Source organism: Neomonachus schauinslandi, chromosome 4, assembly GCF_002201575.2.
Source record: "Neomonachus schauinslandi chromosome 4, ASM220157v2, whole genome shotgun sequence".
In the NCBI taxonomy this organism is placed as follows: domain Eukaryota; kingdom Metazoa; phylum Chordata; class Mammalia; order Carnivora; family Phocidae; genus Neomonachus; species Neomonachus schauinslandi.
Genome location: NC_058406.1, coordinates 29,920,260 through 29,942,659, shown reverse-complemented (window position 1 = coordinate 29,942,659; position 22,400 = coordinate 29,920,260). Strand labels below are relative to the sequence as shown.

The window sequence follows — 22,400 nt, the reverse complement described above, 5'->3', positions numbered from 1 at the left end:
GGGGTACTCTAGCCTCACTTTCTGGCCCACCCACCCCTCTGCCCAAGCCCTTGCTCCCCTCAATCGAGATCCTTGAGGGACCACCTCACCCTGGAAAAGAGACAGATCCTCAGGTATTCTGTGGTCTAGCCCCACCCCCAGTCTTGGCCCAGAACCAACATCCACTGGGTATAGAGGGTTGGCTTTTGCCCGAAGAGGCAGGATTGAGGAAGGGGGGCTGCGGGTCTGCTTTGAAATTCTGTTCTTCCTGGGATTATACTTTACAGGATGTGGTCTCACAGATCCCAGTTAAAGGGCCAAAGTGGGTCTGTCCTTTGCTGAGGACCTAAATTCCTTAAAGGTGGTCTCTGCCCTGCCCCCTCGACTCTACCTGGCCCCTCCGGCCCCAGCCTGTGGAGCATTCATTCAGTCCTTTCTTCACCTAACGTTTATTGAGCACCTGTTCAATACCAGGCACCTCTGGGTGCTAAGGTCATGGCAGTTTACAAGACACATTCTGTGCCCTCTGGAAGCTCATATGGGAAGTGAGGCAAACTTCCAGTGGTCAGAGTCTCAGATGGGAACGTGGCACACAACTGAGCAGAGGGTGTGCTAAGGCTGGTTAGTTTGAAAGGAACCATTAAATCTTTCAGTTCACCTCCACCCAGAGCTGCAGAAGGATTAAATGAAAAGTATTTGGAAGTCTAGGAACCATTGTGAGTGGAAGGTTTAACAAACACTGATATTTAGGTAATACTTATTTTTTTAGTACCCTTTAAAAGAGCTAAAGTCATTTTATTAGTTTAGGATATTAAGACATACTTTATATTACTTGGTTTCTTGTAAAATGATTAAATGAATATAGAAAATGCTAATTTTGTGGGTGGGGGGAGGGAGAGCTGAGAAAAAAAGAGGGAAAATACCAGCAAACTTACCAAATAACACTTTTTCTTGTCAGACTAAGTCCTGAGGTGTCACCATCAGCAGCTTCTGCTGCTTCCTTTTTAATGACTTTTTCAATTCAGTGAGCAGCTCTCTTATCATGCCCTAGCTCTGGTTGGATGCTGACTTTGGAAACAGAAAAAGACAAGGTTTGCTAAGAGTGAGACAAGTGTATCTTCCACATCTTGGTAGTTCCTTTCTGGATTTGGTATTGTTTCAAGGATGGGCTTGTTCTTTCTGCTACAGAAACAGAAGGAGCTAGAAGAAGAGGACCACCCAGCCACTGTTTAGGTTGCCCGACTGCATTTATGGACCAAATGCCTAAAAATGTGCTGGGGACATGCTCCATTTGAAAGGCTCTTTCTAACCCCAAATCCTCAGTCTGCCAGGTAAATTCATCATCTTCCAGGTGTACTGGCTTTGCTTTCTGCCTTCTGCTTTTGGGTCAATGAGCTATACAGCTGCATGCTTTGACTGCCAGTCTTGCTTCTTCAAGGCTTTCACTTTATTTTCGCCTATACTTGTGATCAGAAATTAGCTTTGATGTGCAGTGACAGATTTCCTCTTGAGCTGCTGGTGAAAACAGTCTAGTACACAGGTGCTGTCAGCCCAGGGTAGGAACAGGGAATGATTGCTGAGTCAGCGGTGGGAGATTGTATCTCTGGGAAAGAGGAAAGGCATGCCCCTTCTGAGTGCTCACCTGTCTTCCCTCTCTGCAGGTGGAAACTCTTGGGGATGCTGACCCTTGGCCCCGAACTCTATTGGACCTTCCTTCTTGCTGCCCTTGGAGGTAGCAAGGCCACTTAGTTGCCACTCTCTTTTTGTCTTCTGCCTATGACTAGCCATGTGGTGAGGCTGGGAATTCACATCCTCAGGCAGTAACCAGCAGGTTTTTATCCAGTAATGCCTCAAGGAATGTTCCATTACTCTGAGGCACTGGTCATTAGGTGTATCTTGTGCTACTAGTCAGCACCACAGATACATTGATACCAGTCTGGCTCTGTGAGACTTCCAGTAGAGGCTTTTTACAAAGTGGGGTTCCCATCCCCCAAATGTTGAATCTAACCTAACTCACGATCACACAGAACTTCATGGCTTTCAAAGGCTTGACATCTACTCCATCTCATTCTATCCTCCAGCCTGGGGAAATAGAGATTTTTCATTCCCTTTCTCCAGTCTTGGGAAGTGAGGCACAGAAAGGGGGGATTCCCTTGTGTAAGGGCACGTGGTCAGCGGGTGAAACAGGCCAAGACTCGAACCCAAGGCTCTAAGAGGGTTTCTTCCTTCAGTTTCTCCCTCCTTGTCTCTCTGACTGAGTCATACAAAGTTGACTGTGGGGTAAGCTAAGTTAGTTTTGGTCTTTGACAAGCTTCCTGCTGAGAAGTTTCTGAGGTGGTGGTTTTCCAAAAAAGAAATAGGAGCTTGTTTGAACTTCCAACATTTTCAAGCATCTTGTTGTCTGCTTGTGGGCAGCTCTGCTAACAGGTCAGTGTTATCCTGGGAAGCCTCTGACCCAGCACCCCGGAAGCATCTTGCACTATCTTTACCACCATATTCCTCCCTAAGAGAACTGTTTTTGTTTTTCTCCAGCTGGTGGGAAAGTCCTACCCGTGAGAGCATGTTTGATCATTCCAAGCTTTTGGACATATCCCGTGGGCGATATTTGCCAGTTAGGCCAAAGATTCTCAGACAGCCCAGTGGTGTGAACACATAAAGCCAGGCTGGGAACTGAGACCACCATCTTGTTGATGGGAAGAGCCACAGGCAGCCCAGGCCTTGCTCCCACATGCTCCTGGATGTCCCAGGGACTGTGTGCTCAGGGGCTCCTGTGGTAGAGTATTGGCCCTGCCTTGAGAAGAAAGGCAGGCCTCCGATATCCTGTGCCAGCTATGAGGGACTTGCCATAGAGTACAAGGTAAGGAGACATTAAAGTATGACTCGCAGAAACACAAAAATATACAGACAGTGACAACAGTGATATATTCAAACTCTCCTTTTAAAGTTTTGTATCTTCTTGCAGCAAGTCTGAATTGAAAGGTTCCAGAATCTACCTCCTAACTGCATTCTGTCCTCCTTCATCCTTTTGGGCTAACTGATGAGCCCCTTATTTCTTATCTTTAAAAATCATCAACAAGGTCTACTTCAGATGACTGCTCCAGTCCTTTGAACTATAGTCAGGGATATAAAACTTACCTTTAAATCAAAAGTTAAGAAGAAGGAAGCCCATAAGCAAAGGCACTGAATCATTTACTGACTGTTTCTAGAGGTAGAAGTTCATCCTGCTGCAGAGAGAGAGAGAAGGAGGCAAGGGAAGAGAAAGGAGAGAGAGAATGAGAGAACAAGCTGGGGTTTCCACACAGGGTAGTAAGCTGACACTGTAAATATTTTTACACAAAAATTTACTAAAGCAACAAATTTTCCTGAAGATCCACCCTGGGTGAGGTTTTGTTCTGACTTCAGAGATCACTGTGGAAGAAAGAATACATTTCTTACATATTTTATCATTTTTGAAAAAAAAAAAAACCTTCAAATCCTACAATTTCAAAGTCTCAGAAAAATATGGAATTTTCTTTCTGAAATTTTCAAGGTTTTCTTTTACCTTTGCCAGAAGGTGGGGCAGGACTGGGCCTCCCGGGGTGTTTGGTCCTTCCTGCTTCGTGGAGGCAGTGGGGGTGTGGAGGCCTGGGGGAAAGGGGGAGCTGGGTGGCAGAGGGGGACATCCCAACTCATTCTCTTGTGTGGCCCCCTATCCCCACCCCATGTGCTGCTCTCGGCTGTGGCCGCAGTGACTGTCCTCACTGTTCAACCCTGTGCTGTATAGTGTGTTTTTCACTGACCGTGAATAAAGGTGTGACCTTTATTGAGGGCTCTTGCTCTTCCCTAAGCTGAGGTAGGGCTGGGGTACGGGACAGGGAGAGAAGAGGCCTGGGGGGAGCTCAACGGGGGGGGGTACCTCAGTAACCTCCTTGGGGCTGAGGGCCTTGTTCTAGCAAGGACTCTGGTTATGTGGAACAGAGACCCACTCAAGCTAGTTCAAAGAAAGGGGTGAGCAGATCACAAGGGACCCTGAAGAGGGAAAATCAAGAATGGCTGGGCCTCAAAAGGACTGGAACTGGCAACAGGGCCTCTCCATTCTCCTCTCAGGGTCTCTCCTCCCCTTGGCAATATTTGCATCTGTGTTCTTTTCCTCGGTTTCTCTTCAGACTTACTTGGTTTCCCTGCAAAAGTGGCTGCATCCCCAACTCTGTATCAGGACTTCCCGGCAGCTGACAACTCCCCTCTGCGTCAGTTAGTTCCAGTTCTCAAGCAAAAGAATCTGATTGGTTGAGCTTGGCTTATGGTGGGAGCCCTTGGTCCATTCATCAATGGCCAGACCAGGTGCTGATGCCTGGGCCTGTGGGCAGAGCAGTTTCCCCAGAAGGGAGCTAATGGCAGGTAACATTGGACTTAGTTTCTCCCTCTGTCCAATAGAAGGCGTCATAGAGCCCAAACGAGTGGATAGTGGGGAGTGGGGAGAAAGGCCAAGAGCCAGGATTACAATTAGGCCATATGGTGCCCTTTGTGCAAATTAGGAAAAGACACCCCTTCTGGGTGTAAACAGCCTCCTAAGTATGCAGCTGGGCCAGTGGATGGCACCTTTGGCCTCATGAGAAAAGTATATCCCTTCTTCTGAATAAACACAGCCTTGTCATGCCATGGTGCACAGCTTGGCAAACGGAGCAGATCTTGGATTTCAGTCCCACCTGCCCTGCTGGTCAAGGGTGTTGTGTAGTGTGTAACCTCTTCCGCCATCCACGAGGAGACCAGCCCAGGCCCTGAGACCTCCTGGAATGGAGTTAGTGTTGATGTGTTATTCTTAGAATACCAACTCCCCCCCCCCCCCCCCCCGCAATGGCCAGAGAGGCACTGTTTGTTGCAGGGAGTTGGGGGCAGTGGCAGCTGGAGGTGACTGCTTCCTCCTGAAACACTCAATTGCATTAACAAGGATTTTCCCAAGGACGCTTGGAGGGGGCCAGCTTCCTTGGCAGGAAGCAATTAGGACAGAGGAAGGAGGCTGACCTGGCCTCAGGGCAGCTATAAACCTCAGGAGGTGACTCAGAAGCCTGAGAACTTGGGGCTGCTGTTTCCAGCTGAAGCCTTACTGGGGGTGGTGGGGGAGAGTCTTGTTCCCTGCTTACTTGGGGTGCAGAGGTCCAGGTCCTGGGTTACCATCTCCTGAAAGCTACCCTCCTGGTCTTCATCACCTCTAACCCAGGTTGGTCTGCCTCCTGCTTTCAGGCTTGCCCTCTGTGCCATCCAGCGGTCCCCAAGGAACCAGAGTGATCTTCCTAAAGTGCAAGTCTGACCGTGTCAACTCTCCGAAATCTCCCCTCTTCCTTCAGTGTGATAAGCTCCTTAAGAGTCCCTCAAGGCCCTGCAGGATCTGCCTGCCATGTGCTGACCTCCAAAGCCTATTCCTTCCTCACCTCCCCGTTCTTCACCCTGCATTTGAGCCACCCCGTATTGCCCTCCATTTCCCTAAGGCATCTCTCATGCTTCTGTGCTGGTACACAAGCCATCGCCTCTCCATGGGTCACCCATTCTGTCTCAATGATGTCCTTCTGTGAGAAACCCTCCCAAGCCTCAAACAATTGACCCCTCATGTGGACACAGTCCATCATAGCTACCAAACAGCTTCCCATGTGATTCCCTGTCAGCTGAGCCAAGCACACTTTTAAGACTCCAGTTTAAAAAAAAAAAGACAAGGAAATGAAGCCTCGGGGAATGGCAAGACTGCAACTTGAACTCGGGTCTTCTAACATCAAGGCTACTGCTTATTGTGCTTTCTTTGGCGGGGGAGGGAGGCAGGAGAAAGGTGAAGGGAGTATTCATGGAGTAGGTAGCTTCTGCCCCAGGTCTTGCTAAAGACCATCCAACAGGACCAGGCATGCTGGGGCAGGGCTGCCCAGACGAGCAGTTTCAGGTGCCGTGATCCTGGAGTCATGTGCAGAGGGGTGTGTTCCCAACTTATCCACCTGTAGAAGAGCTGAACCCGGAGGGGAAGCACTGGCCCAAGTTCAGCAATGCAGAGAGCCAGGGAATCCCTGCACCAAGCCAGTGGTCAGGGGGTGGTGGAGAAGACAGAGGCAATGGCCAGAAAACTAAGAGGGCGGAAAGAACAGTCTAGGATGGAGTTCTAATCCTTCCAAAGAGGGAGCTAGGGAAAGTTCTTAAAGGAACTGAACCTAGAGTCAGACAGGATCCTTAGAGGCCTACTCATGTCAGTGTGAGTAGGAGGACTACATTGGTCGAGATTTTTGGTTTCAAGGGAACAAAACCCAATTCAAACAAGCTCAAGCAAAAAGAGAGGCTTATTGGCTCCTGTAAATGGGAATTTGGGCACTGCTGGATCCAGAGGCTCAATGTTACACCCACCCTCTCTCCCTCTCTGCTTCTGCTTCTCTAACTCTTTGACCTCACCGCCTACTCCAGATGGGCTCCTCCCACATTCTTTCAGCTGCCACAGGGAAAGATGGGTTCCCAGCTCACATTGCCCCAAATTAATAACCCCAGAGAAGAAAGAGCCAAATCTCCCAGCAACCCTAAATAAGAGTGCAGGAGAGTGGCTCAGCAGAGGTCATAGGCTCATTCCTTGTTCAACTGCTGTGTCCAGGGAAATAAGGTTCTCTGACTGGTCAGGTCTAGTTCACATGCTTACTCCTGTGACCAGGGAGGCAGGGAAGTAGGGCCTGTTACTACAACTGACCTTTGAACAATATGGGGTTTAGAGGCACTGACCACCCCTTGACCACTGAACATTCAAAAACACACATATACCTTTGGACTCCCCCAAAACTTAATTACTAACAGCCTACTGTTGATGGGAATCCTTACTGACAACATAGTTGATGAACACAGATTTTATATGTTATCTGTATTATATACTGTATTCTTACAGTAAAGTAAGCTAGAAAAAAATGTTTTAAGAAAACCGTAAAGAAGAGAAAATACATTTATGGTACTATATGTATATTTATTGAATAATTTATTTCAATGTATTTATTGAAATATTTCAATTTCAATATATTTATTGAAAAAGTCTGCATTTAAGTGGACTCTCACACTTCAAATCCATCTTTTCCAAGGGTCAGCTGTAGAAGAAGAGGGTGGGAAATGTTGCTAGTCAGACAAAACCAATAGCCACCAACTTTTGGGGGGCATTGGTTAAAGTGATGTGGAGAATCTCACCGGGCTTTAGAGATGGACAGTATTGCCCAGCCTCCCCTGGGACTTGGGAAGCTGTCTGGACCAGAGGCAGCTCCCTGTCAAGGCAGCATGGTCTCTCTTTCAGGGGGTCTCTGCTGCCCTCTGCACATCTTTTCCCATTTTTCTCTGCTGATTGGCTCATTCTGCTTATAGAGTTTCTACCCCCTCTTAGCCTTATGTTGCACATAGCTGCAGCCTGCTGAGGCTCATCCAGGTCTCTGTGTCGAAGTCCCATTGCCAAAGGGTAGGCATACTAGAGAGAGTTTGGGGCCATCTATGAAAACAATCTATCAAGTCTGGAGAAGGGCGAGTCTAAACATACTTACCCCAATTCCAAAAGTTTTTTCATGATTTCCCCCTTCCTTCCACACAAGGTTTGGTTGGTTCCCCCCAGGACATGGTGGAGGCTGGGCATATCCCTCCATTCTGTACCCCCTTCCAGCCAGATGCCCTCCAGGCTACGCCAGTGTGTTCTCACGCTGCTCCCACCCATCTGTGCAGACGTGTAAGCTCACACAGAGATGCCCCTTGTCTGCTTCCTGACCTGTACCTTGGGACAGGTGACATTAATGGCTGCACCCCGGGCTCTGAACCAAGAGGGGACAGTGCACTGGAACTCCAGGATGGTGGTCCAGTAGTCTTTGTTTCCCAAGCTCCTTTTCTACCCTTCCTCTCTTCGCCACTTCATAACCACCCCTAGTTCTGCAGATGGAACCTGTGAGCGCGAGCCCCCTACTGGCAGTCCAGGGGCCAGCAAGAACCTGGGTTCGCAGTGCTGGGTGTCTCCCCGGTATGGGTCCCCGGCCAGGCTGAGGGGACCTGGTCTCGCCACTGACTTTAAAGGTCCTTCCGCCTTGGGGGGGAATAGCTGCCCAGCTGGGCCCTCTGTTGTGCGCCCGACTAGGAGCAGAGTCCTGCTCGAGGACGGAGCTGTCCATCCACCACCACCTCTCCCTCCGCAGAACGGACTAGGGTCTGCCAATCGGATTCCCAGGGTCCTGGCACCAGAGGGCAAAAAGGCGGGTTAGCTTTTGGCGGAAAGGAGGCTAGCTTTTCATTTTCTCCTTTGAGGATTACCATCCTGGGAAAAAAGTTGTCAGGCCTCTCCTCTCTCCGTGCCCTCGAGCACCAGCGAAGACCACGATCCCTGAAATCCCGAATCCGCCGCAGCCCGCAAGCCCAGCTTCAGGGCCCCTGCTCCTGGGAGCCCGAGAGGCCAAACCCTCGCTAGTTACCACCCCCCATCCCGGCATTCACTTGGGGACTCAGCTGCCCCCCAGGACACATCCAACATCAGCAGCCCGCCCGCAGCCGAGAGGGAGTTTAACAAACCCCCGCCCCCGCCACCCCGCGGCGGCTCGCGCGCGCACACTCCCCGCCGCGGCCCGCCCCCTTCTCACGCCCGCGCCGCGCCTCCCCGCCGCAGTGCAGCCCCGCCAGCGCCGCGTCCCCGCCGCCGCCTGCTCCGGCCGGCAGGGTGGCCGCGGATCATGGAACCCGCGGAGCTCCGGGAGCCCCGCGAGCCCGGGCGGGGGGCACAGACCGCGGCGGCCCCGTGCTGGGAGGAGACCAAGACTTTCTACGAAAACCTCACGCCCAAGAAGAAACCCAAATCGGTAACGGCAGGGCCTGGGTGCGGTGAAGGGCAGGGGAAGGGTCACCGAGGGAGGGTCGTAAGCCCCCTGGAGAGGGATCCGTGGCAGCCCTCCGGGAGGGGACGCAGCTCCTCAGCACCAGAATGTGCCTGCCCGTTGGCACCGGCTTGCGTTTATTTTGGGAGCTCTGAGCCGGTGTTTCTTCCCCCCCCCCCCCGCCCCCTGGGGCTCGGGTTCCACGCCAGGAGTCCCCCTCCCCCATGCTGTCCTCAGGGCCCAGCTCCTCCGCGAGCCGGCAGCCAGGGGCGCGCGGGCAGCACTTGTTGGCATAGCGGGTCAGCCGCGCCTGCCCAAGCGCCCCGGGCTCGGGTAACCTGACGCTGGAAACCCGGCTCCTCGTTGTGCGCTCTGCTCCCTGCCATCTGAGCATCGGGCTCCGGACCCGAGCGTCTGCGTTCGGGCTCTGGCTCACGGTCCTGCGCTGTGGGCTCCGGGTACTGCTCTGCCCGCGTCCTAAGGGAAGGGAGCTGCGCTGGAATCTTCTTCGCCCTGCGTTCAGGGCTCCCAACGCTCCGCCACAGCTGCGGGCTCTGCTCCCCTCGCAGCGGGCATCAACATCCCCGTGACCCCCGGGGTGGTCTCAGCTTTGGGACACTCACACAGAGGAGAGAGCTTCTCTTCCCATCGGACAGATTCCTGATGTCCCGGTTGTGCCCTGGGCCTTGCTCATTCCTGCTTCCCAGATCTCGGAGCTTGGGAAGGGGACTGAAGGGAGGTTGACCCAGAGGCATCCTCCAAGCAGTCCCACCCTGACCTTAGAGCATCCTGCTGCTTCCCTCCAAGGGCCCTTCCCCAGGAGGCCCACCCTGTCAACAGTCATTCCCTGCATTATCTCTAGGCCCTGCTCAGCAGTGCGGATTGAGAGATGAATTTGGCTGAGTCCCTGCCTCAGGAGCTCACGGTGCACTGAGGGAGACCCTGGCCATGGTTAGTGCTCAGATGAAAGACCCTACATGGTCTCGAGAGTATACAGGAGTGAGTGACTGCCCACTAAGGAAGGCTTTGCTCACATGGCGTTTGAGCTCACCTTAAAGCCTGAGTAGGCAGTATTTCCCAGGCAGATGGGGAAACAGGATGGGCAAAAGGCTTGGGGATGTCTTTGAAACTGAGTGGGAGAATGCAGAATCTTTGGGAGATACATGGGAGGGGTGCCAGAGACACATCCAGGGCCTTGAATGCCATACTCAGGAACCTGGGTATTCAGTGGAGTTAGGGGTTTTAAAACCAGGTTCCACTGGGGCCCCATGTTTCTGGAGATCTGCACACATGTGGATCCAATTTATTTTCTTTTTCCTTCCAACTACCTCTTAACAATTAAAAATGTGTAATAAAAACCTCAATTCACTCAAATGTGTTATGTGGCCATCTTAGCACCTTCAATACCACCAATAGATTAATTTATGCTGCAGGATGATTAGTTGTTTTTTTTGTTTTGTTTTGTTTTTTAAGCAAACCTCAGGATAAAGCTTTCCCTGTGAACTGTTTACTAGAAGTTTATCTTGAGATTGCTGGCAATTATTGTTGCTGAGTATCTTGAGGCTTATAGTTTAACACAAAACAAAAATTTTTTGCCATTTGCAACCACTTGTTGATGGGACTCAGGACTTTATCATTACTGTGCACAAACCAACAAACACAGGAACAAATTAACTAGATGATGAAGTTTAAGTCTGCGCTGGCGGCCTAACCCCTAGTTTCAAATTTATCACCTACACACCTTGTGCTGTTGCCATTGGTTGACATTATAATAAATATATCATGTACATGTAATACATTTGAGTCAAAAAGTAAACTAGTAAAATAAATTTATACTAATAAACTATAGTAATATCTGATTTACATACTGGGGTTCGGCCCAGGAGTTCATGGAAATAAAACATCAACCTACTTTTTTAAAACTATGAAAACCATTTTTCAGCAGGATTTTCCAGCAGGGGATTAACTTGGTCCCATTTCATTTGAACACCATCACTCTGGGGCTGCATGGGGGATGGATGGGAGATGGTGAGTCCGGCAGCAGGCAGACCAGTGAGGAGGTCCCTGGTCCCTGCCTAAGGAGGAAGCTTAACTAATGTCATGGCCATGGCCCAGGAGATGGACACTGGGGCTGGGGTGGTGAGTGGAGCTCACCAATACGTCTCCTCCTCAAGTACCATGGAGCCAGGGAGCTCAGTCCTAGTGGTCAGTCATGACCCCTGACACCTCATGGTCCTCTGGGATGCAAGGGTCCTGGCCCCTTCTCCTTCCTCTAGTAGCCCCTCCTCCCACAGGCTATTTTGGGGGCTTTAGGCCTCCTGGGCCCCATCAGAGCGTGGTCTCATTCCCAGGAGCCTGAGTGAAATATTTAAGCCCTGAAGGCCCATAGGAGCCCCTCACCTCACGAGGTCAGAGGACTCCTCAGTCCAGACCTACCTTGTCCCACTCTCCTCCAGCAGTTCTTCCCCCAGTAAGACTATTTACAAATAACAGCTTTTGGCTGTGTTCCTCTCTTGGGCCCAACAGGCAGAATCATGGCAGTCTAAATGAGAGCTCCTCAGGCAGGCTAGGCAGGGCTGGCTCTCCTCCATTATCCCCCCACCTGCCCCCCAGCACCAGTGGAAGGCAGAGAACTGGCAGGACCCTGGCTCCCTGGAGCCCATTGTTCCCAGGCTGAGTCCCCGTCCTAGGACAAGGGTCTCCCTGACCCAATTCCCAGTCTGGAATTGGGACTTCTTTCTGTGTTCTGGAGGAACTGTTTGTTCTTGGGTATGCCAAACAACACATGAAGGGTGGTCTCCCTCTGCAACTAGGTCCAGGGGCGTCTCCAAGTGCTTGGCTTCTCTCCAGCTCTGGCCAGCCCTTTGCCTGTCCCTTCAGCTCTGAGCGAGCCTGGAAAGGCCACTCTTTCTGTATCTCTCACAGCAGTTCATGCCCTCTGGGCCCTAAGACCCTCCCCTCCTGGTGCAGAGTCAGAGCAAGAAGAGCCGGCAGAGGGTCCTGTCCTGGGGACCTCCATTCTGAGGAGAAAGAGAGCCCTGCCCTTAGAAACCTCAGTCTGGGGGCATGGTTTCCCTCACCATTTCTCCCAAATCCAGAAGGTGAGGGCTGCATGGGGCAAGTGTCCCAAGGAAGTGGCTGAAATAGAAGGGGTTGGGGGTCATCTGGAAGCTATCAAGGAAAGGCATATGGGGGGGGGGGGTGCCGCTGTGTGGACAGAGGTCAGGTTAGAGGCCAGAGACTTGGGATCTTACCTACCTGGATCTTCTTGACTTTGCTGTGTGACCTAGAGTAATACTCTGTCCCTCTCTGAGTCTACTTGCCCATTTGGAAAAGAAGGAAGTGGAGACTCCTGGGGCCAAGACAGCTGGGATATCTTTCTTGTGATGGCCAGAGGTGGGATGGGATGGGGTCTGAGTAACTCAACCAGAGGGGACCCAGAATGCAGAAGTCTGGCAGGGACTGTGGGACAGCAAGTGAAGAGCGAGACATTGGCCTGCTGCCTGGGCTGGAGTGGCTGGCTTGGGAACCTGCCTGAAGGGGCCAGGAGGGCAGCTGGCTCTGTCCTTGAAGGGGTGATGGGCCTGTCCCTGGGGCAGTAAACCCAGCAGGCTTCCTGTGTTTATGAGAGTGGTCTCCCCACTCCCCCAACCCTACCCACCCTTACCATCCCTGGCCAGCCCTCTATCACCCCTTCGCTTTTACTTTACATTCTTTCCTTGAAAGCTCACAGTTGCCGAGGGGGTTGGGAGGTACCCAACCCGTGATCACACGAACAGGGGTGGCTGGCAACTGGGACAGTACTTGGGTTGAGCCCCAGAGAAGAGGCACCTGTCCTGCTCGCCATTGCCTTTCCCTGACCCTGCTGGCCAGATATACCATCTTTGTTGGGGTAAAAGTCAAATGCAAACTGAGGCTGAGGGCAGGTGCTTGGGGAACTCTTTGGTCTTCCATTTACTACTTTGAGGTTTAAAGCTTCATTAGCCACTAGCCATTCATAGCTACTTAAATTTAAATTGATTGAAATTAAATACAATTAAAAATCCAGTTCCTCAGTCTCACTAAGTACATTTCAAGTGACTGAATGTATCTGTTATCACAGAAAGTTCTACTGGATAATGCTCTTCTAAAGGATGGCACAAATCTCTGTCTTAGGGATAGATCATAAGCTCCACAGGGGTGGGGATTGTGTCTCTATTGTTTCCTGCCATGTCCCCAGCACAGTGCCTGTCACGTGGTAATCACTCAATGTTGTCCACTGATTGGGTCCCAGGCTTGATTCCAGAGAGAAGCAGTGGGGTTGAGTACGTGGCCCGCAGTGCTCTCAGGAGCAGGCCAGAATTTGAGATCCATTTATGCATTTGTAAAAAATGCATCCAGATCCATTTGAGATCCAAGTCCCTACCAGGACCACTCCCAGGCAGAGCCCAGAGACCTGGCACAAAGAACCAGTAGGTGTTTGTAAAACTTGCATCAACCAAAAAAATATTCTTGCCCCCATCTTGAGCCTCTGTTTCCTCATCTGCAAAGTGGGAATCACCCCCACATTCTGATCCTCCCCAGGGATTCTAAAGGGTCCAGCTGCTGTCCGTGGTGGCACGCCCTCTCCCTATTCCCAGGTGGTGAAGGATTCTGAGGCCCTCCTGGGCCCTGGGGAAGGCCTCCTAGCTCCTGCCCACTCTTCTGGGCTCATCGACACCCACACCCCCTGCCCTGGGCTCTGCTCACCTTTGTGAATACACTGCGTACTTGCTCACCTCCTTATGCCTTCCTTCACCTGACTCCTTCCGGGCTGCACGCAAACGCCTCCTCTCCTATGACAACCTACTCTGAGCCCCTGTCATCAAGACTCTGCTTTCACCTGCGTCCTATTACTCATGTCAGCCCCTTTTGTGTCTCTGTTTACCTGCCTTTCTTCCCTATCAGCGTGTGACTCTGAGGGCAGGAGCCAAGTCCCTACCAGGACCACTCCCAGGCAGAGCCCAGGGACCTGGCACAAAGAACCAGTAGGTGTTTGTAAAATTTGCATCAACCAAAAAAATATTCTCAGAGCACCTACTGTGTGTCAAGCAATCTGAACAGATTAGGGTACTGCCCTGGAGTTTCCAGTTCATGTTAAATCCGTCATAGCAAATACTGTTTCTCACTGAAGTAGATTATGTGAGAGTTCAGAAGCATTACAAATTTACTGAGCACCTACTATGTGCTAGGCACAATTTTAAGCACTATAGATACTCTAAATGAACAAGATAGTCCTGGCTTATGCTCCCTCAGAACTTAAGCCTGGTCCCTGCTTCCTCCCCAGAACTCTGTCTAGAAATAGAAATAGTTAAATAAGCAAGTAGGGCCGTGCTACATTTAACTAAAAAAGGAAATCTATGGGAGAGGTAGCAAGCCCATAACTAGGAGTGAGGGAAGGCTTCCTGCAGGTGACACGTAGTTTGAGACCTGCAGGTTGGGGAGAAGTTAGCTGGATGAAAAGCCAAGGAAAGAGCAGATCAGGCAGTGGGCACATCATGTGCAAAGGCTCATGGACAGACAGGAAAGTATGCTCAGACATGAGAAAGGTCAGACTGAGCAAAGTGGGATAGCAGAAAGGTGACAGTGCGGAGAGGTAGGCGTCTGTCTCCAAGAGCTTCTTACTCCATACTCAAGGCTGGGGAACAGAGTTTGAGAGGAGTGGGTACCACTGAAAGGGAGAGGAGCATCATCAGATGTGAACTTGAGAAACATCCCCTAACAACAAATTGGATGACCTGAGGTGGGAGATGGTGATGGACTGGATTTTGGCAGGGAAGGCACAAAGAAGTGGATTCTATAGAGTTGGCAGGTTTTGGTGATTGATTGATTGATGGATGGATGGATGTAGGGAGGGGAGTTGAGGACAGGGGAAGAGTTGAGGTTGACTTCTGGGCTCTGGCCTCAGTGTTGAGTCCATGTGGTGCTGAGCACTGAGATGAGGAGCTGGGTGGAAGACCAGGTTTGGAGGTGCGGGGAGTGGTGGGAATTCAGCCTTGGGCACGTTGAGTTTGAATGTCTGTTAGTCAACTGGGACAATTAGATGTATCAGTCTGGATCTCAGGAGAAAGATCTGGGCTGGAGATAAATTTTCTTATATAACTGCCATGTTTCTGAGCACCATTTCTTCCTAAGGAACATGCAGCTCTCATTTTATAATGGAAACCATCTGGAGACCATCTTGAGCATCAGTCATACTCTGGCTACATACACTGTATTCATTTTTCCATTGTGTCCAGATGGCCAACTAGATTGCAAACTCCCTGAGGGGATGTCCTTCCACCAGATCGTGCTCCTTGGTAGGGAGCCACCATCTCCCTCAGTTCCTGGCTGGGTCCTGCACGGAGGGGGTCCTGACCCAGGTCTGCCTCTGCCCAAGGCAGCCAGAGAGGCAGGCACGTGAGACCTACTTCAGGGAGTGTGAGTAACAGCCTTCCTCCTGCGCCTCTGCAGCCCAAGCCTCAGAATGCTGTCACCATTGCTGTGTCCTCCCGAGCCTTGTTCCGCATGGACGAGGAGCAGCGCATCTACACGGAGCAGGGCGTGGAGGAGTATGTGCGCTACCAGCTGGAACATGAGAATGAGCCCTTCAGTCCCGGGCCAGCCTTCCCCTTCGTGAAGGTGGGTGCCATATAGTGCCTTTGTGGGAATTAGAAAAAGCACTCCTGGGTGTTTGAATAAGGAAAGGGGGCCCCCTCTAGGCAGATGCCGGCCCGCAGGAACACAGCTTGGCAAGGGGACAGAGCCATTGTGGGAAGAAGCCTCCCTGTCCTCAGTGTTAATGCAGCCCAACTCCGGGTCACTAGCTTGGTGAGTGGAGCTGGCCTGGATTTTGGCCCCCACTCACTCTGTGGTGAGGCGCCCCTGTGCAGCAATCAACCAGCACGATGGCTGAGGTTAGGATGAGACAGTCCACGTCCCCGGCCAGTCCCTGACCATCCCTCTCTGCCCCCATTAGATCCCAGCTCACTCCTCCCCAACACTGGCTACCAACTCCAGATGTCAGTCCCTGGGGGTCTGAGCAGGAGGGTCCCCTCTTCCATCCAGGCTCTGGAGGCTGTGAACAGGCGGCTGCGGGAGCTGTACCCCGATAGTGACGACATCTTTGACATCGTCCTTGTGACCAACAACCACGCTCAAGTGGGTGTCCGTCTGATCAACAGTATCAACCACTACGGTGAGCATCAGGGGCTTGGCCATGGGACACGCCTACTAGACGCTTGGGGTTGCGGGGGCGGGGTCACATCTCTGCAGGGGGTAGGTAATACCAACTAGAACCTGAAGCCCAGAGGTACGCTGGTCAGCTGGTTCCTTAAGAAAACAAAACAAACCAGAAGGGAAAAAACAAAAACTCTGATTGTAGCATTGTCATCTTAGGGTGTGAATATCCCTCCATGGCTGATTTCAAGTTATCGACAGTTGAACAATCTAACTGGCTCAAAAAAAATCCCTGAATGTTTAATGTTCAGCTCTTGCAAGCTGATACAAGCCAGCTCCAGCAAACCACTGCATAGGCCCCGCTGCCTATGTATTGGGCAGGGCACCTGCTGCCTCCGTGCCTCAGTTTCTCTCTCGGCAATGGGGCTCACGGGCCTCACAAGGCTGCTAGGAGAAGCAGGTGCAGTTTTCAGAGTGAAGGGACTTTGTGTCTTAGTCCAAACTCTTGATTGAAAGTAATAGGCCCTCCAGAGCTAGCTTAAGCTGAAGAGAAAACAGTAATTTCTTTTTTTTTTTTTTTTAAGATTTTATTTATTTATTTGACAGAGAGAGACACAGCGAGAAGAGGGATCACAAGCAGGGGGAGTGGGAGAGGGAGAAGCAGGCTAGGCTGCCCATGGAGCAGGGAGCTCGATTCGGGGCTCGATCCCAGGACCCTGGGATCATGACCTGAGCCGAAGGCAGACGCTTAACGACTGAGCCACCCAGGCGCCCCGAGAAAACGGTAATTTCTTATTAGGTTAAAGGGGTGTCTCTTAGAACCACAGGGCAGGAAGTAAAAGTGAACGCATAACAGCCTGAATCCAAGTACTGGAAATCTCTCCTGGGCTTTTTCTCTCCCGGCCACGTGAGCCCTTATTTCTGCTTCTCTCAGCAAGTCTGTTTCCATCCCCCCCACCCACATCTCTCTCTCCAAACTAGGTTTCTCTGCTTTTCCTGAATATGGCCAAAATGTATACGTTTACAAATTCTTGTTTTAAGCAACCAACAGAGTTCGGTGGCCTTTTTGTAATCCTAATTTCAAATTGCTGGGAGCAGGATGATGTTCAAAATATTTAACTACCTTAGGACACAGGCACGGAGTAATCAGGAGACACCATCCACAGTACTGGAGCACGGACCTCCAGAGATTGTCCCGCATGAGGGGCTGAGGCAGTGATGGCGTAACTCAGTGGGCTCAGGGGAGCACCAATTTACCAACCAGCACAGCTTCCCCACGCTGTGCGCGCAGGCGTACTAGGTGACTATCAGCCCAGGCTGGGAGAGGATCTGATTGGCCCAGCTTGGGTCAGGTGTCTGCCCCTATCCAATCAGCTATGCCCAGGAGGGCCAGGCTTTGCCTGGAGACCCACCTTTCGTAGTACTGGGATTACCTGACGAGAGGCTTTTCCCCTGGGCCAGGTGGTCACTCCTGGTCCATCATCCATATTTCATGGATGAAGGATGGAGGGGCACAGAGAGGGGAAGAGTGGCCTAAAATCCCTCAGAGAATCCCTCTGCTGCCCCATCACCACTCAGAACCAAGATGGCGCCCACCGGACGCGGAGGGACCACTCTGAGGCTCTGAGGGTTGACTCAGGCATCACCTGGGTACTCTCTACCTCCTTCCCAGACCTGTTCATTGAGCGGTTCTGCATGACAGGTGGGAACAGCCCCATCTGCTACCTCAAGGCCTATCACACCAACCTCTACTTGTCAGCTGATGCGGAAAAAGTGCGGGAAGCCATTGATGAAGGTGCGTCATACTGGGAGGGAGAATATGGGGAGTCTGACAAAGGAGTTCCAGAGGTTGGTGGGGGGGGCTCTCCCTAAAGCTCTGAGCAGGTGCTAGGGGTTACCGTGGTAATTGGAAAGGGCGTACCTTCCTTCATCCCTATGACCTGTCCTGTAAACTCTGAGAATAAGGCCCACTTATTCCACTGATTGCCTTTCTAGTCCACTCTCCCACCTCCCGCCTGCCATGGTAAGGATGCTTTTACTCATCAGCATCCCCCAGCCTTCTCTTCCCATGGAAACCCTCCTTACAGCCCAGAAGGCTACTCCCTTCTAAGAATCCTCCAGGTCCGTAGTTCTGATGCCTGTGTGACCATAAGCAGCCTCTGTCCCCGTCTGGGTCAGTGGGGTGGAAGGTCAATATCTAGTTCATCCTGAGCACTGAGGTCCGGGAAATGGCTAGCATTGCAGTAGCTGGCCTGGCCAGGGCTGAGGTGAGGTTAGGAGACCCAGCCGCAAGTCCTGACGAAGAGAATCTCCCTCTATGGGTCCCTGTCAAGGGGCAGTTTAGGGTGGTATTCACAGTCTTGGTCTTCCTGACATGGTGTGTATCCCTATTGCTCATGGAAGAAAACAGGCCCACAGGGGAGGAAGGACTGCCCCACTGCCTGAGAGGGCTTCTCAGGCTGAACACTCCTGGCAGGTTTCTATCAATCAGCAATATATCTACTTTTTTTTAAAAGATTTTTTAAAATTTATTTTTGCACACGCCCGCGCGAGAGAGAGCACGATCAGGGGGAGGGCAGAGGGAGAAACAGACTCCCCCCCCACCCACCCACCATGAGCAGGGAGCCCGATGCAGGGCTCGATCCCAGGACCCTGGGATCATGACCTGAGCCAAAGACAGACGCTTAACCAACTGAGCCACCCAGGAGCCCTACTTTTTTTTTTTTTTTTTTTTTTTTTTGATATCCGCTTTTCTCCTCCTCTTTCATGCTGTCTGCTGCCTAGAAGCCTGGCCTCTTGCCTCGCAGTGCCTCACTCTGAGTTGCTTTGGGCTTCAAGAGGCTTTCTCTAACCAGAAACCAGGAGCAGTTTCCCTAAGCAGATGTCACACCCTCTGGTTGGGGCCTTGGCACTGACCTGAATGTGTGCCTCTATATGTCTGTAATTTGAGGCTAGTGAGCAGGGGATGGTTAGGAGGGAGGCCCTGCCTAGAGTTGGGTGGTCCTAGTTCATCTTGGCTCCAGTGTTGCAGGCGCTGAGAAGGTGCCCGGCTTGATGCCCAGGGCCTGGTCCTACTTAGAGCATCATCAGGCTGCCAAAGTTGCTGGGAGCTTGGCACTGCTCTCTCCTCCCAGAGTTCTGCCCTAGCCCAGCCCTTGTGAGCCTGGAGTCCCAAGAGCAGGGCTGAAGCAGCCTTTGGGGAGATGACCAGTAGAGAACAGACCTGCAGGCCTCCAGCCTCCTAGCACTGGCTCTCTGCTGTCCAGTGCGGCTCCAATCTGGGGCCTGGGCTCCCAGAGGCATCCTTGACTCCTGGAGAAGCCCAGGGTTGCAGAGAGTCTCTGTACACAGTCAGATGGCATTGGTACTGCCCTTGATGGTCACCCACGTTGCCTCAAGGAACCCTGAGTGGGGCATACCGGGTGCCATTGAGACAGCACGTGGGGGTGCCCATAGACCTCAGCCTGGGATCTCAGCTCCAGACAGAACTCAAACACCCTTAATTTTACTTTGGTCCAGAGAAGGTGTTGATTACTTGCTAGAATCAACAGTAGAGAGTAACTGAGGCCAAGCCAGGGTTGGGGCTCCTTCCTAGCCCCACCGTAGATCTACATCAGGTGCCTGTGAAGATCTCCTAGGAGGACAGCAGTGGCCTGGGGGACCCTTCCTTCCAGTCAGGATTGACATTCAGCTGGTTCATACCAGCACGACCTTCCTGGATGTTAAGGAATTGAAATTTCTCCATACTGATTGCTAAACAGCTGCTTTCCTGAGTCCTCTGAGTGACCCCTCTTTCCTGGGGCTCCCCTAGACCTTCCCACAAGGCAGGAACTAAAGGGAAACCCTGATATGGGCCAGGGCCCTCAGAGCCCTACTCAGAGCAAAAGCCTCTGTCCATTCTTATTGACCAGTTTTTAAATATTCTGAATATGAGCCCTCATTAGCCTTGCCCCGTGTCCTGGGTGAGGCTGGTGGGACAAGGCTAGCCCGAGATGGCCTTCTCTTGGCCCCAGGCAGTTGACGCAGGTGTCAGGGGCCCCTGTTACCTAGATGAAGGCAGACAACACTTGCCTCTCTCTGCCCAGGGATCGCAGCCGCCACCATCTTCAGCCCCAGCAGGGACGTGGCTGTATCCCAGAACCAGCTGCGCGTGGCCTTCGATGGGGATGCTGTGCTCTTCTCGGATGAGTCGGAGCGCATCGTCAAGGCCCACGGGCTGGACAGGTTCTTTGAGCATGAGAAGGCCCACGAGAACAAACCTCTGGCCCAGGTGCTGCACACACTCCCCAGAACCCCTGAGAGGAGCGAGGCGGGTCCCCAGAACTTGCCCTGGGCTGGAACTTCAAGCCCAGAACCAAAACCCCAAGCTCAGCCCAGAATCCAGCCAGGTCCCCTCACCAGGCCTCCAGCCCTCATCCCTCTCACCTGACCCCTGGGGCCCCCTCAGTGAGCTTCTACGCCTCGTTGAACCTCATCTCCCTCACTGCAGTCCTATCCCCCACCCTTGAAGCCCCCGTTCTCTCTCTAAGCTCCCCTGCCCGCTGAAGGTTCCTTCCCCTTTCTGAAGGCCTCACTCTGTCTCCAAAGCCGCCGTCTTCTCTCTGGAATCCCCATCCCCTCTCGGAGATTCACCCACCCCTCTGAGTAGTCTCCCAGGTCCTCAAGAAGCCCCTGCTTCCCTCACTGGAGGAGAGGAAAAGCTGGGCAGCTCCTCAGAGGGCAGGGAGACCCAGGTGGGGGTGGAGTCTGGAGCAACCCGCCTGCGAGGCCACACCAGCCCTCGCACCTCCTGCCATCTGTCCCTTGGGCGGGAGGCTCAGCAATCCTCCCACTGCCTGGAGTCTCCCTGAGAGTAGACTATGCCCTGGAGCTTTGAGAAAATTCCCTGGGGTTGGAGGTGTTGGGATCCACAGACTTCTGGAGCTCCTCTTTGTGCTTTTAACCAAAACCTGGGTGTGCAGTAATCCTGAACTTCTTTCCCCAAGAGCTCAGCAGGCTTGAGTTGTGGCTCCCAGATATTCATCTGACTTCGTTCTTGTGGAGTTCCCCTGAAATCGCTGGAAACCCAGGGCAGGACCAGTTTTACCACTAACTGGCAGACAGAGGCCCAGGAGACCACCCCTTGCTCCAGGTCACCCTGTCAGGGAGGGGTCTCTAAGATTAGAAGCCCACCTGCCCTCATGTCCAGCCACTGATGCAGTTTTCTTCTTCATCAGCATCTGGTTCTTTATTCGCACAGCCTCATTCAGCCTTGTCGTTCTAGGCATGGGAGAGAGTAAATCTTTCCCCTGACCCTAGAGAGCTGGTGCATAACACCCTGAGCCACCTGTGCCCAATGGGCAGGTACCCTTTGGTCGGTCTGGCCCAGTTGTTTGCAGCTGGAGTCCATTCTGATTGGAGGGGGCCTGTGCCATGGTTACTGAAATACCCCCCTGCTGACATGGCACAGAGGGCCACAGGTACACAGCTACACAGCGGACACCCACGTACCTGGAGGGCACGTGGATGGACATACATAGCAGCAGTTGCCCTGGTCTGGTTATTCTGAGCCAGACACCCCCAGTCACAGCAGTATGGATGCCCAGACCGACAGAGGTACCTCAGCCCCACTGATGCACACGGCGGCCCCAGCAGGTGTAGCAGAGCTGGGAGATTGAGGGGTCTCGAAAAGCTTCCCCAGCCCAAATAGCAAAACACTGGTGCTTTGGGGAGGAGCCCCGCTGGAGAGGGGGTGAATGTTTGGGAGACAGAGGTGTTCACCGTGTTCCCATGCCTTCTCCTAGGGCCCCTTGAAGGGCTTTCTGGAGGCACTGGGTAGGCTGCAGAAGAAGTTCTACTCCAAGGGCCTGCGGCTGGAGTGTCCAATCCGCACCTACTTGGTGACAGCACGCAGCGCAGCCAGTTCGGGGGCCCGGGCTCTCAAGACCCTGCGCAGCTGGGGCCTGGAGACGGATGAGGCCTTGTTCCTTGCAGGAGCGCCCAAGGGCCCCCTCCTTGAGAAGATCCGCCCACACATCTTCTTCGATGACCAGATGTTCCATGTGGCCGGGGCGCAGGAGATGGGCACAGTGGCCGCCCATGTGCCTTACGGTGTGGCACAGACGCCCCAGCAAACTGCGCCTATGAAGCAGGCCCCAGGCGCACAGTAGCTGAGGCCCGAGACAGGCACAGCTCCCTGTCCGTACTCCACCACGTCGTCCAGTGGACCCTTCTAGTTCCTCACCGCTCTGTCCTTCTGCACGTCTGCCCTCATCCCCACGAGTGAGGTACTTGCAGGGAGTGATGCAGACCGAGCCGGCATCCTCACCAGCCCTCCTTTTGGGCAAACACTGTGCCACGACCCCGGCTAGGAGAGTAAGACTGCAGAGTAGCTGGGTTTCGGGGTGGGGGTGGTCGATGGGAACGAGGCTGACAGTGTCAGAGGGG

General features: G+C 52.5%; 1 protein-coding gene across 2 annotated transcripts; it reads left to right on the top strand.

Annotated features, from left to right (window-relative positions):
• Window positions 1-8,657: 8,657 nt before the first annotated feature.
• On the top strand, window positions 8,658-22,123 carry NT5C1A (5'-nucleotidase, cytosolic IA). Of its 2 annotated transcripts, XM_021683748.1 has the most exons (6): window positions 8,658-8,783; window positions 15,270-15,437; window positions 15,864-15,993; window positions 17,647-17,769; window positions 20,060-20,244; window positions 21,758-22,123. In XM_021683748.1, the coding sequence occupies exons 1-6, from the start codon at window positions 8,658-8,660 to the stop codon at window positions 22,121-22,123; spliced, it is 1,098 nt and encodes a 365-aa protein (XP_021539423.1). The 2 variants fall into 2 exon arrangements, 1 of the variants encoding a protein (XP_021539423.1); XR_002479992.1 differs by lacking the exons at window positions 8,658-8,783; window positions 15,270-15,437; window positions 15,864-15,993; window positions 20,060-20,244 and having other exon boundaries at window positions 17,739-17,769; window positions 21,758-21,826.
• Window positions 22,124-22,400: the final 277 nt, after the last annotated feature.